The sequence below is a fragment of the Cyprinus carpio genome, chromosome B13 (assembly GCF_018340385.1).
Source record: "Cyprinus carpio isolate SPL01 chromosome B13, ASM1834038v1, whole genome shotgun sequence".
Taxonomy (NCBI): domain Eukaryota; kingdom Metazoa; phylum Chordata; class Actinopteri; order Cypriniformes; family Cyprinidae; genus Cyprinus; species Cyprinus carpio.
The window spans coordinates 18,683,151-18,697,504 of NC_056609.1; the positions used below are offsets into that span (position 1 = coordinate 18,683,151).

Genomic DNA, 14,354 nt, shown 5'->3' on the forward strand with positions numbered 1-14,354 from the left:
AACGAATCGTTCAAGAACGACACATCACTAGTTGCAATGTAAAACATTCAGGAAGTGTCTAGAGAGGCATCTTACTCGGTCTCCCAAAGTCTGCATTTATTTGATCAAAATTGCACTAAAACAGTAATATTATGAAATATTATTACAATGTAAAATAACTAGTGCTGACCAACGATAAATCGTTAATAATCACATCCAAAATAAAAGTTTTTGTTTTTATAATGTGTGTGTGCACTGTGTATATTTATTGTGTGTCTCTATCTATATCTATCTATCTATCTATCTACTGGAAGATCCAGTTGTGACAAATTTTGATTAAATATTACACAGTAGTGGAAAGGGAACATTTCCTACAATCATTTCATGTTGACTTTAAGCTCACACGAGTCTCCCAGTATAGAATCCTAATAAACACGTTTAATATCATCTACCAACTAATATCATCATGATAACTTCCTCTGGATACTACAATTATAAGAAACTGAACATATAATTCACGAAAAAGGAGCTATTTCAAGTTTAAAACAAACTAGCTCCTCATTGAGTTCACTGAACTGACACTAATAGCATTCAATGTATTCATTCATTCTACCGTGATTGATACACCAAACCGATTATGAATATCTTCTTTTTGCTCTCTGTGCTGTCTTTTAGCATTACTCACTATTGGATTCTCCGTAGCCCCCTCATTCTAGTGACCGCAGACCTTGCAAATTCACTTAGATAATTGATTTCAGCAGGCATCACGTTGTTGACTGTCATGTGATTGTACACGCTCGGTCTTGTTAAGAAACGCGAGCCTCGGTCGGAAGTGCAGAAGCGCGCGCACAGGGCAGGATTGATGAGATGAGAGGCCGCTTGGCTGTCAATCATACGATGTACTGGCTGTCAATCTACTGTGACCACGCCCTCATGTCAGCTATGACCACACCCTCACGTCCAAGATGAAGTCGGTAGCACAGAAAGACGGCCAGTAGAAACTAACTAACTAAACTTAACTCATATTTATCTCAAGAAGTCTTGTAGCCTATAAATAACTTGAATATGGCCGAAGAAGTGTTAATTCTTAGTCCAGGCAAAATAACATCGGTAAGTAGACAATTTTGTTATTATTTAAATGATGTGTCACTGTTATAAATCTGCTTTAGTTAATTTTTTACTTATTTGTTTTCGTTCTAATTTCGTTCTCTTAAACCGTATTATTGATTGCCATCTATACGAATCTTCTAGTAGTTAGTTTAAACCTGATCTCTCAAATGATACTTTATTAAAGTTTAATTTTAGTAGGCTGTAGAATTTTGGTTGATGAAGGGTTTGTAATAATAGGTTTCAAAAGGTATTGTAATATCAGTAATATTTAGTAATGCAATATTTAATGTCACATTTTTCTTTTGTACGATATGGTGTGTAGAAAAAAAAGAAGAAAGAAAAGGCATTAAGTTAATGTCACAAGACATTTTCTCAGCATCTTCCCTCACGTGTAGGACTACACATAAGCAACTGTATCTCACCACTTAGTGGGACAAATTAAGTTTTCCACTCATGATCTGAAGTGTAACGACCACTGAATCACACCATGAGAGAAAGCTGTTCTCTCCTCTTCTGATTTTAACTATTGCTTCAACATTTTAACATCACTAGAATAGAATAGAATGTTTATAAAAGATAAAAATGAAATATATTTGTTTATAAAACTAAATATATTTATTTATAGATGTATTTTATGTGTGTCACATGCAATTCAAATACTGTATAGTCCAACACATATTAATGGACATACAAATGTAAAACTATTGTTTATGCACTAAGCACTATTTATATATATTTGTATAAAATGTATGTTATTGTTTAATTTCTGAATGTGTTCTTTTGAAACACTATAAGGCTGCCTGAGACTTACTGTATATGATCCTTTGACATTAGGGCTGTTGCATGTAGGGCTCATAGTTTCAGCCACAGCATTTTAAAGAAAAAAAAACAACAACAAAGAAAGATAGTTTGCCACTTTAAGAAAAAATAAGGAATATTACAGCACATAAATTAATAATAATAATAATAATAATAATAATAAATTACAGAACATAAATGTGTTCTTGATTCTTTTTTATAGCATCTTACCTCATCTCTGCTGGCAGTGGCTTTCCTCACCTCCTTTGGTAGCTCAATGCTGTATGGGTACAACTTAGCTGTGGTCAACTCTCCTGCTGGGGTAAGAGCTCAATCAGTACCTCAACAGCCAAAACTGCTCATCAAAAGAAGTAATCAATTGATAACATAGCCAACACATTTCCATATATCACAAAGTTTCTTAAAAGTGGCTTCCAGTAAAAAGATGCAAGTCAGGCTCGAGGTTGAAATAAACACAATGGCGTAAACAGAGGCTCTCCTGAAGCAAGATCTCAGGGAATGATTCTGTGCATTCTATACATTCTTGTTATAAAAGTGTGATTTCTACAAGGAATTCTGGAATAATTTAAATATTAATATAAATAGATATTTTTATGTATCATATGATACTTGCTATTTATATATTAGATTTAAATATGTCATAAATAAATCATCATTTTAAGATATGGATATCAATATGGGACAAAAAGAGAAAGTTATTAGACTTTCTCCGGAAACTTGAAGAAACAAAGTGTTGAAGCCTTATTTTCATTTTTTGTAAATGAGTCAGTTCGATGTTATTTGTTCATCTTGGCTTGTCGGGCATTTTGTGCTGCAGTGGTTGCCTCTAGCAGCTCTTCATGTATATAAGTAGGGACCTATTTGCCCTGCCCCATTAGCCTGTTAATGACGAAAATATTTAAATTTTCCTGTCTGGTCTCCTGACTGGCTGTTATATACCCTACTTAAGTGGCTTTGTTTTGTTCTGTTTTTCTTGCAACATGATGTGCTAATGAAGAGGATTCAAACATAGAAATCCAAAAATCACAACTGGAAACTGGTTGCTTGCTTTTTTTTTTTTGTTTTGTTATCAATAACTTTCCACTTTTTTTTCTAAACTCAGTTTTAGTTCAGTTGAATCTATTGTTGAGTAAACTGAAAGACTATGTTAAGTTTTCCCAAGTCTATTAAATTATACTGCACTGTTCCAACTTAAAGTTATAATAGAAAAGAAAAGGTATGTAAACTGATTAAATTAAATTAGACTGACCTTAAAGCACAGCCAACAGAGAGAGCTGCATATAAAGAAAGAAAAAAAGAGAGAAGAGCTTGTCACGAGACAGAGGCATGTAAGTCCATGTTGAGGTGTGTTTCACTGAATAGAAGCTTTGAGATTTGAAATCTGAAAACTTGACATATGAAGAAAAAGGAAGTTGAAGAAATTGGGAATGCCTTTTAATGATGCCTTTCCTTCTGCATTTCTTGAGTCTCACGGTTTTAAAGAACAGTTCACCCACTAATAAATTCATCCTCATGTTGTTCCAGACCATTATTCTTAGGGCGATAAAGTTGGGACATGTAAGAAGTATTCATATGGACTACTTTTATCATACTTTTATACAGATTTATTATTATTATTATTATTATTTTGTAGCTTAACAGTCCCTTTTTATTTAAATAATAATGAATGGAAATAAATGAAAAGGCACACGATATCCTTTAAATTTGGCTGAAAAAAGGGAAGTACAACAGTTTTTCAGCTAGTGTAAATGTTAACAGTATTTTTGGTTTAACTTTTCACTTTAATTTCTCTCTTTCTCTCTATCTGTCCGTCTCCCTCTCACTAGTACATTAAAGACTTCTATAACCGTACAGTGGTAAGTCGCAATGGAACTGGATTAAACGAGGAGGCCCTGACGCTCATGTATTCACTCACCGTTTCTGTGTTTGCGATTGGAGGCCTGATCGGCTCTTTGATGGTGGGCACTCTGGTCACCAAATTTGGAAGGTAAGTCAGGAGGAGACCCATAACATCTGGCATGGTGTGGTCACTCTGCCAGGAAATCCTGTGTCAGTGTCAAGGCCACGAGGTAGATTCTTCCTCATCTGTCACCTCACCTGACCTCTCTGACCGCACTGAACGACTTTGCCTTTGCCTTGTAAATGGACTTGTTTGCACTCTGATAAAACACTTTTTGTTCTGTCCGGTTAGTTCCAGTTGTCTTTGTAGGTGATTAGTTCAACCAAAAATAAAAATGCTAAAATATATTAACCCCCATGTGGTTCCAAAACTGAATTTCTTTTTTCCATGCAACACTAAAGAATAAATTTTGAATAATGCACTGATCGTGTTCTTTACATGCAGTAACTGTGAATAGAAAATAGAGCTTTCAAGCTTTAAAAACGAGGCAAAAGCTCAATGAAAGTGTCAAAAAAGTGATCTGTGTGACATACATCCAAATCTTCTGAAGCCACAGGATAGCTTTATCATATGGATCACTTTTATAATACTTTACTGATGTTTTGTGTCTTTTTTGTAGCTTGAAAGCTTGTATCTGCATTATTTGTAATTGCATGGAAAAGAGCAAGTACATTATTGTAATTCTCCCTTTAAAAAGAGAAGTCATACCAGTTTGGAACAACATGAGGATGTGTATATAACAAGTTTGAATTTTTAGAAAAAACCCTGCATTTTTAGATAGTGGCCAAACTCCTAATTTTTATAGCTGTGGTAACATGTTGTATAGAGACAACACTGTTAAATTAACCACTTTGAAACTATTTGCATTTCCTAACTTACTACCTTAAACTTCTATTTTGTACTGTCCAAGGACTCTGGAAGTACGCTTGTGTAGTCTGTTCTGAGTGTCTATGAGTGGCGCCACAAGATTTGACTGCAGACATTTAAATGCAAATGAAAGACGATGATTCATGACCCTATTTATTGTTCTAATCAATTTCAGTCCAGCAAAATGTTTTATAGCAGTAAGGTGATCATAACGCAGAACACAGTGCAGCCGTCTGTAAATCAGGGGGAAAGTTTACAACTTGATAGAACTAATCAAGGAATGCAGCTATTTCACCCAGCAGCACTGTCATGGAACATCAGTTATCTGGTTTTGATAGTTAAACACCCAGGTGGCCGGCTATCAAGCATGACTGTCCTAGCTTAATGAGCAGTGCCAGAGCAGAACTTCACAGTGTTTGCTTTTGCAGGAAAGGAACACTGGTCAACTCCACTGTACTGGTGTTCTTGGCAGGATCACTCATGGGGTTCAGCAGGATCTGCGCTTCGCCCGAAATGGTCATCTTTGGTCGTTTTATAACAGGAATACATTCAGGTATGTCCCAGCTGAAAAATAAGCAGGTATAGCAAAGTAAGGCTTGATGTGAATAGACTCTGACATGCTTTGCTCATCTCCAACTCCCAGGTATCTCTCTCAGCGTGGTGCCCATGTATCTGGGAGAGATCGCTCCTAAAAATCTGAGAGGCTTCCTGGGGCTCATGCCCAGCATTTTCATTTGTGCTGGGGTTTTCTTAGCTCAAGTCTTGGGCCTGCATGAACTTTTGGGAAAGGTACTTAACATCAATGAACAATTTAACATCGTACAGTTACATTGCTCTTCTTTTTGCATAATAGTTATGAAATAGAGTTCAGTATTCTGTTTTAACATGTGCTGTTTTGTTTGACAGGAAGAGCATTGGCCCCTGTTTCTCTCTCTTGTGGTTGTCCCCACCTTTATCCAGCTGATGCTCTTACCATGGTTTCCAGAAAGCCCACGCTATCTGTTGATTGAGAAGCACAATGTTCATGCCACTATCACCGGTGAGAGAAATGCTTTGGATTTAGATTTTAGGCATTTTTCTAAAACCATCCAAACATCAAATCTACCCTGTTTTTTTTTTTTTTTTTAATACTACAGTATATGTTATGGTATAGATCATCTTATTAATCTATATTTTTGTCTTAATTATCAGTAAAAAGAATAAAAGAATTGTCATAAATCTGGAAAAAAAATGCTGATAATATATTAAGTTTTGCTTAAAAAACAAACAAAACAAAAACAATTAATGGGATAAATAAACTTAAATCAGCATATTCTCTGATAGGCTTTTACCTTGTGCCGTTTTCCTTCTTAAGTAAATTTAAATTTATGAATAATTAGATATTTTTACTAGAAAACAAGATAAAGATGATTTTTTTAAAAGTATTATTTTTAAGAATTTTTTCCTGGGTCATCATGAGGTGACTGTATTGATGGGATATTGCAAAGTGATAAAAAAAGGCAGCTCATGCTGAAAACTTTTATCAGCTGACCCCTGATATATATGAACATTAAAGCCAACAGTTTGTGTTCTCTTTGTTGGTGCAGCCTTGAAATGGTACAGAGCCAAATGTAACATCCAGGCAGAGATAGAGGAGATGCAGGAGGAGCAACGCTCTCTGTCCTCAGTGGAGACCGTGTCTGTCTGGCAGCTGATACTGGATCACACTGTTCGCTGGCAGGTCCTATCCGTGGTGGTCATCAACATCGGTATGCAGCTGTCTGGCATCGATGCGGTAAGATCAACATCCTGGTTAACATATAGAGCTGACTACACTGCATGATTTGAGTTTTGAGTCCTTTGTAATGGAAAGGTAATGATATGAACAATGTGAACAGTGATGGGATCTGGGCATGGCGAGTATTTAGCCTTTAAAGCCTCACAAGATTTCTTCCAACATCAAATAAACAGCAGGTAACCAAAGTGGTTTCAACTTCTACAGCAGAGCAGTGGCTATGCATCTGATTTTAAAGTGGCTCTCATTTCTTTATTCTTCAGCAGTAGTTTCGTTTAACTTCAGCTTAATTATTCAGATGATTAAGAGGACGGAGGACAGAACCCTCACTTTTTATCCATCAGAGCTTAACAAATTACAATCTTTTTTTAAGTGTTTATGCAGTCTAATTTGCACAGCCCTGCTATAGTGATAAATAAAGGCTATTATTCAAGCAAATTAGATGTATTTTTTAATTGTTACATCATTAAGATGGTGATTATAGTGATTTGGCAGATCTTTTTTGATCTATAAACACTTCCTTTAAATCAGAACTAACAATTTAACAATTAGCTTGTGATTCCAGAAAAAAAAAAAAGATATAAATTTTTTCCCAAATAGTAGTTTGATGGTAGTGTTTAAGTTAGACCTGTCAGCTGACACCATTCCTTTATACTTACCACTGCAGTGCTCTTTAATGGCATCTATATTATGATCAGAATCAGGGTTATGAATAAGAATTCTTATGCATCTCAGCAAAAACACATTGTGCTATTTAATATATTCTCCGAAATAAATTCTGCAAAGGTTTCTAGCATCACATTAAAAGGTTTTACCAGTATAACATAATGTGTATTTATTATATTATTTATTTTTTCTATAGAAATGTCTTATATAAATTGTATTATTGCTCTGAAATGTTTGATTGGCAGACTAATTCTTCATGTAATATTTAGGATAAAGACCGATAGAGAGCTCATTACCAGGCCCACACAGAATCTCCGTGCCCAGAGCTCAGCAGAATTCAAACAGCCGTCATTCGCAAACTTCTGCATATTCCCCACTCCTTGCTTGTTGTTCATTTAATCATTCATTTGATGTTGGCTAGCAGTGCAGTACTCTCAGCTCTGTTTACCACATTACATTCTACAGAAGTCCACAGATTATACCACAAAATGAAGAAAAGAGGCTTCAGATTTCATCTGGAGTTTGTCAAATTGCAATTTCTATTTCTGTCATGTCTTTACCCCATCTGATTTCCACAGCCAACAATAAATAAAAGCCATTATCTCAGTGGTGATTCATAAATTTAATTCATTTACAGTCATTGACATTCATTCAGCTGATTCTGAAACAAAACAAAATTGAGCATCTCATTTGAGATTTGAGACCTGAACATGACAATGTTTGTGACTTACATTATTCAGTTGGTCTTGACAGAGATTGTTATAAAACAAACTAAAATTGTTTACTCACTAGACAAGCATTTCCTTACAGTCTCATCAGGCTACAAACCAGCCTTAACCTAAGCCTTAATTTCCCAAATCATAGATACAGCTTGTCAAAGTACGTGAGCTGCTGATGTCAAATCCAAGTAGGAATCTTCATGTTTGCTCTGTGGGGTTTTGATATCAAATTTGAATATTAAATGACATTGACTGTAGGGCCCTTAGGTGGCAGGTGACCCTGTGAGTGTCTGTGTGTGTGTGTATTCAGTGTAAATGCGGCTGACAGGTGGTGAGTCTTGGCTGACTTCAGCATGAGCAGCAGGAGAGAGGCAGGCCGTGTGTGTCCTCTACAGTCCCAGCAGCTCTCAAACCGTCTGTGTTCCCTCTGATTACCCCCCTGCCTAACCTCACACACAGCCCTCTAGCTCTCAAATTGAATCTGAAGTGTTGTACGCCGTAACCGCTCGTAGTCACGAAATGCCACCTGTACAAGCCAAAATCACTATCCTTTCGCTTTTCTCCCCAGATCTGGTTTTACACCAACGACATCTTTGAGAACGCTGGGATCCCGACCCCTGAGATCCAGTACACGACTGTAGGAACTGGAGCTATAGAGATCATCGCAGGCCTCATAGGGGTGAGTTTTCATATTCCACCGACACTTCCAATGTGAAAACTGTCTGTTTCAATTATTGATAGTGGTAAAAGGCTATCTGACAGGGTTATATAGTGACTCGAAATAGTTTATTAGACATCACTTGGTCTATTACTTCACTAGAGTTGCTACATTTGAAAAAGAACGTCTCTTCACATCTCAATCATTTTCATTTAGCTTTGCCCTCAATCTTTCCAAGCTCACGTTGTGTATTTTTCTGCTGTGACACACATAAAAATCACTGTATAAGATGAGTGTTAGAGAGACTGATGTGTCTTGTTTTTGCCGCCTCTTTTCTTGGGTCACATCTCAGAGCTGTAATGAAGGCCAGATACAGTCTCTCTCTCTCCCAGTTGCGTCGCTTAGCCGGGATTTAGTGATGCACCAGCAGCAACCGGAGAGAAAGAGGCACGCTGTTAGTCAGAAGAACTCATTGCTGTCAGTGTCAATTGGCCCTCACTCGGGAGGCGAATGGCACACGAGAGGAAGGCTAGAGATTGGTTATAAAATTACAGCTATTCATTCTTATGTCAGCTTCACCCGCCTTTAAGTCAACAGTGCACAGCTTTAGCACTCAATTTTAGCAGCACTTAATGAAAAAACAAGGTTCCACTTTATGTTTCTGCGACATTTGCTTTCAAAAAAGCACCAAAAAGTCTTCCTTTCAAGACAGTGGTTACTAATTAATCCGATCAAGACAAAAAGGAAGCACCTGTTTTGAACATCCACATTGCATCTCGTTTTTCATTCAGTGTTTCACCATTGAGCGTCTCGGGCGTAGGCCATTGATAATTGGAGGCTTTGGTGTTATGGGAATGTGTTGTGCTGGGATAACACTGTCTCTCATTCTTCAAGTAAGTGAAATATCGTTAATAAAGTGGAAAAATACTTAAAATCTAACTTGCATTCGCTGCCAATTGAAATAACTGTTGGCAAAACTGACAAGTGATATAACACTTTTTCACCTTTTGCTACTATCATGTTTTCAGACACATGTGCCTTTTATGAAATATGTGAGTGTGGGGTGTGTGGTTGGGATCATTGCTGGATTCTGCATCGGGCCGGGTGAGTTCTTTGTGGCTGTCTCTCTTTCTTCTTCTTTTAATCTATTTATTAAAGTGATCTACATGGCTGCATCACTTTCAGTCATGCTCAGGCACATTCAGTAGAGCACTGCTTCAATTGGATGAGTAGTTGTCTGCTCTTTGACCCTGAAGTCCCAGATGACGCCTTCAAATAGTAAAATAGCGACACCTGGGGGTAGAATTTTGAAAAGCAAGCGCAACTGCAGTTCATTATAAACCTCAGTATTTATCTTAGCACTAGGTTTTTGACATATGGATTTATTTTACAGACATATTGTATTTTATTTATATTTAGTATATTAATATTTTATTTGCTCAGAATAATTTAAAGACTTTAAAACTTATATATAATGATATATATAACATATATATATATAATGTTTCTATAATGTGTAATGTTATATATAATGTTTATTATTTTTATAATTTATAAAATTTAAAATTTATTTAATAAAAACAACGAAATTTCAGAGTTTATTAGGATTAATGCTATATATGCTTATCTATGCTTACCAAGCATGATTATTCCATTAAGATTTCTTACATTGTATTTTACATTTTATTTAATAACTGTTTTATTTCTATCTCATTTATTTCAAAATTTTAAAAACAACATTAACTTGCCTATTATGTAACAATTTAACAGTTTTTTTTCTGTGAGCATAGTCAGAAGCTACATTGCACTAATACAAATTTATGAGTTGATTAGTTTACACAAAAATAGAATATGATACAAAAATGAGTTTGATATATATATATATATATATATATATATATATATATATATATATATATATATATATATGATGAATTATTCTGTAATATTTCAGACAGGACAGAGAACAGAATACAGACGCCTTGGAAATTAAATGCATCTTGACTAAATTACATTAAACTGATATAATGATAAATTGTGCTGTTGAGGAGAAGATATTGGCATTTTAAGGAGTTTCAAAGATCAAAGTATGGAAGTTAAAGTGTGTACTTCCCTCTATTAGTGCTGCATGAGCATTAGACTCATAGTTTATGCGCACAATACGAGCAGAGAGGAGTAGCTCTGCTACAGTGATGAATGAGACTACAAGTGCTTTACTGAGTTGATGCATTATCCAACCCAACTCCAAAATCTATAATTCATTCTCAGGCCCCAGTCTCAATCGGTGTAATTACGTCTTTAATTAGGATTTTTTATGGCTCATTGTTCATAAACAATGATGAATATGGCTTTTTAAGACAAAATCCTGCATGAACAATGAATTACAAGCAGAGTTCCTTATCAATTTAACTGCAGCACGCCTCCTGCTGCAATTATCACGCACAAATAATGAAGCCATCGCTTGGCTTGTTCATGAATTCATTACATTTGAAATAACACCTTGTGCCTCCTTATTTTTCACTTGTAACCAAAAGGGATTAGAACTTAAGCAGTGGAACAATCTCTTCTTCCTGCATATTGAGATAATGAGCTCTTCATAAAGCTAGTTTATTATCCTCCCTCCAAGAACTGTTGCACTGCAGAAGAACAATGCATACATGCATGTGCATAAAATGCATTCATATTATGCACTCATTTGAGTTTTATTAGGCTAAAAAAAATATAACCGCTCTAGGTTTCACTGCAATTTTTCTCTTAGTAGGTAGGTGATTAAACATGAAAAATATAGATGACGTCACAATATATCATTAGTACGAATATGTCTGTTTTTTAGCGGGTGTTCCGTTCCTGATCACAGCTGAGCTCTTCAAGCAATCCCATCGTCCTGCCGCATACACCGTGGGAGGATCTCTTAACTGGGTGTCGAACTTCACCATCGGCTTTATTTTTCCGTTCCTTCAGGTATCAAATCCATTCAATGCAGCTAAAGCCAAAGGTACACAGAGTATAATCAGAAAAGGGTTTACCAGGGTTATGGTCGACAAAACATTAGTCAGAGTCAATCATTGTGAAATTCAATCATCTTCATGTTGTATTAAAAAGAAGTTGTTTTAAAAAGTTGTATTTCTTTGCTACAGATGTCTGCTGGGTCCTACTGCTATCTGGTGTTCTGTTCCATATGTGTGTCAGTGGCCATCTACGTGTACTTTGTTATTCCGGAAACCAAAAATAAGACGTTTGTAGAGATTAGTCAGATGTTTGCCACAAAAGAGGCTGTGGAAGAGAGCCAGGCCCTCACTCCCCTGGACCAGCTCAAACTGAAAAAGATGAATGGATACGGCTCACTTGAAAATGGTTCACTTGAATTCGACAGTTCTTCTTCCTGTCCTTAAACTCAGCAGAACAGCAAAAAATGCATTTGAGGTTTAGGAATTCGATCAGTTATCAGCCATGCATTAAGAAAGGCACAGTTAAGTGAATCTTACTTTTGTGCACAATGGGCTCAGACTAACAGAAGGTCTGTTTCTCCTTATAACAAAACAGGAGCTGACTTAGTTTTGTAAAGATACTTAAACACCCACAGCATTGTGTTACTTTGTATGCAAGAATAGTGCCATATACATGTTTTACCACATGTATATTGTTACTGAGAAATCACAAGCTATGTTTTTTCACTATTTGTCATGTTTGTGTTATGAAAGAAATTCCTTCATGTATATAGGCCTTATACATATTTTTATCATTATGAGAGTATATATATATATATATATATATATATATATATATATATAGTTGCAGTGATCTCTTGCACATATTCTTTTGAGTGTTAAATGGCATTGGATCATTTAGTAACTCTCAGGTGCTAATGTACTACTTTATCAGAAATGTTAAAATAGGCTGAGATCAAACTTGTTATTTTAAATATCCCTTTGCTTTTTCAGACATCGCTGTTTTATTTACATACATTTCGTCACCGCTACTGCTGTAAATATGTATTAGGACATATACACTATCATTTCAAAGTTTAAGGTTATTAAGTGTTTTTTTTTCTTCTTCTTCTGGTAAGCAAGGATCCATTAAAGGCTTTTAGGAAGTTACAAAAGATTTATATTTTAAATAAATAATGTTCGTTTTAATGTTTTATTAATCAAAGAATGTTGAAAAATATAAATATTGAGCCGTTTTCAGCATTTATAATAATAATGTTACTTGAGCGCCAAATTGAAAATTCTGTTCTGCCATCACAGAAATTTTTTTTATAATATACTTTTTTTTCTGATTTTACAATATTTTAAATCAAATAAATACAGCCTTGGGAGCATTAAAGACTTCTTTCAAAACAATATAAAAGTCTTACAACCCAAAACTTTTGAATGGTAGGGTATTAAGGTATAGGTTTAATTCATACATAGCATAATCTTGTATATTATCTATATATTATATGTATATGATATCTGAGTTTCAATCTAATTTATATGAATATTTATAACTGTATTTGACCTCACATGTACTAAAAATATTTTTAGAGTATTCAAACCTTTATAACACACCAAATAAAAGTGTTTTAAATGAGCCTGTGGTAACCCATTTATTGAGAACATCAGGGTGCAGAGTGAAAAAAGCTTACAAAGCAGGATCTGAATACAGACACTGTTGGTTTCTGCCAAAGAGTGCCATTGCCAGTCAGAGAAGAGCTTCATTAACTCACTGAAGAGGCAGATTTAATGCTTAATTAAAGAGAAGAGTCTCTCACCTTTCCCTATGGATCCCAAACAGCTGTATGGCAATTTATATTCAGATACATTTGAGACACACCTTTAATATAGTGCCCTTGAAGGGTTCTATGTTACTGCATTTAAGGTATGTATCAGATTATTGATATGTATCTATACAGAGAGCCGTGTGCATGTGTAGTGTTGTCTTTCGTCTGTTATCCCAGGCCTCTGTGAGTATGAATGGGTTTCTTGGGTCTATCAAGCCCCTGGGCGGTGCTCTCCATCTGTGTGAGCCTCTCCAGATCTCCCCAGAAGAGACCCACACAGACTAATGATATCATACGCGTGCGTCTCTCGCTCCTAGAAGAGAAATTGTGAGCTGAATTGTGTCTGGCTTTCTGTTTGGTCAGTCTTCAAACACCGAGCTCAAGGTCACTGGTTAAACAGGATCTCGATGGGCCATTGTGCACAGCTGTACTCTCCCAGTTCATTTTAAGAGAAATTACAGTGCTGAAAGGCAGCAATGTACTGAATTGCCTCATACTTCTTTTTATTCTACTTCTACTAAACAATTTTCTGCTATTTTATTCCAAATGTCATTTTAATGTAATATATTTTTAAATTAGTTATACACAATCTGAAGTTTTTTTTATCTCAGACAGAATTAACAGTATTGTTATGTCTGTCATTCTATATTTCACTGTCTATCGTTCTCTCTGTCTGTCATTCTGTCCATCCGTCTGTCTGTCTATCTATCTATCTGTCGTTCCATCTGTCCATTTGTCTGTCTGTCTATCTATCTTTCTATCCTTCTCACCAACTACATAGGGTGCTGGCTGATCAGAGGAGCACATTCACTGTTCCACTGAGCACTTCAGAAGATCTTTTATACCTGTGGCCATTAGGCTGTATAACTCTGGGACATTTATGATCAATGCATGTGCAATACATGTTACATTTTTCTTGTGCAATGCAAATTTCAATTTATGTGAAATAATTTTCATGTGCAATAAAATTTTGTATTATTATTATTATTGCTTATTTATTAATACTAGATTAGTGTGCAATATATACTATATAACTACTGTACTTAATTATCATTATCACACTGGACTTATTATACACAACATTTGTAATTGTATTGCAC

At 35.5% G+C, this 14,354-nt stretch overlaps 1 protein-coding gene and 1 long non-coding RNA gene across 2 annotated transcripts in view; one reads left to right on the forward strand and one right to left on the reverse strand.

Moving 5' to 3' along the window:
- Window positions 1–815, reverse strand: part of LOC109074815 — a 70,622-nt gene extending 69,807 nt beyond the window's left edge. Inside the window, exon 1 of the long non-coding RNA XR_006156280.1 lies at window positions 665–815. This is a non-coding gene — a long non-coding RNA (uncharacterized LOC109074815). The remainder of the gene's footprint in view (window positions 1–664) is intronic.
- Window positions 816–907: 92 nt separating this feature from the next.
- Window positions 908–12,258, forward strand: LOC109109848 (solute carrier family 2, facilitated glucose transporter member 9-like). The gene is made up of 12 exons (XM_042737025.1): window positions 908–1,089; window positions 2,111–2,209; window positions 3,735–3,895; window positions 5,104–5,228; window positions 5,319–5,464; window positions 5,582–5,714; window positions 6,262–6,449; window positions 8,403–8,513; window positions 9,284–9,385; window positions 9,521–9,596; window positions 11,326–11,453; window positions 11,630–12,258. Exons 1-12 carry the CDS (start codon window positions 1,045–1,047, stop codon window positions 11,882–11,884), a joined length of 1,569 nt encoding a protein of 522 aa, XP_042592959.1. The 5' UTR covers window positions 908–1,044; the 3' UTR covers window positions 11,885–12,258.
- Window positions 12,259–14,354: the final 2,096 nt, after the last annotated feature.

Coding starts and splice junctions, on each gene's coding strand:
- LOC109109848 (XM_042737025.1), top strand. CDS start 1,045: ATGGCCGAAGAAGTGTTAATTCTTAGTCCAGGCAAAATAACATCG. Junction 5,229..5,318: donor TATAACAGGAATACATTCAG/GTATGTCCCAGC, acceptor TCCAACTCCCAG/GTATCTCTCTCAGCGTGGTG. Junction 5,465..5,581: donor TGCATGAACTTTTGGGAAAG/GTACTTAACATC, acceptor TTTGTTTGACAG/GAAGAGCATTGGCCCCTGTT.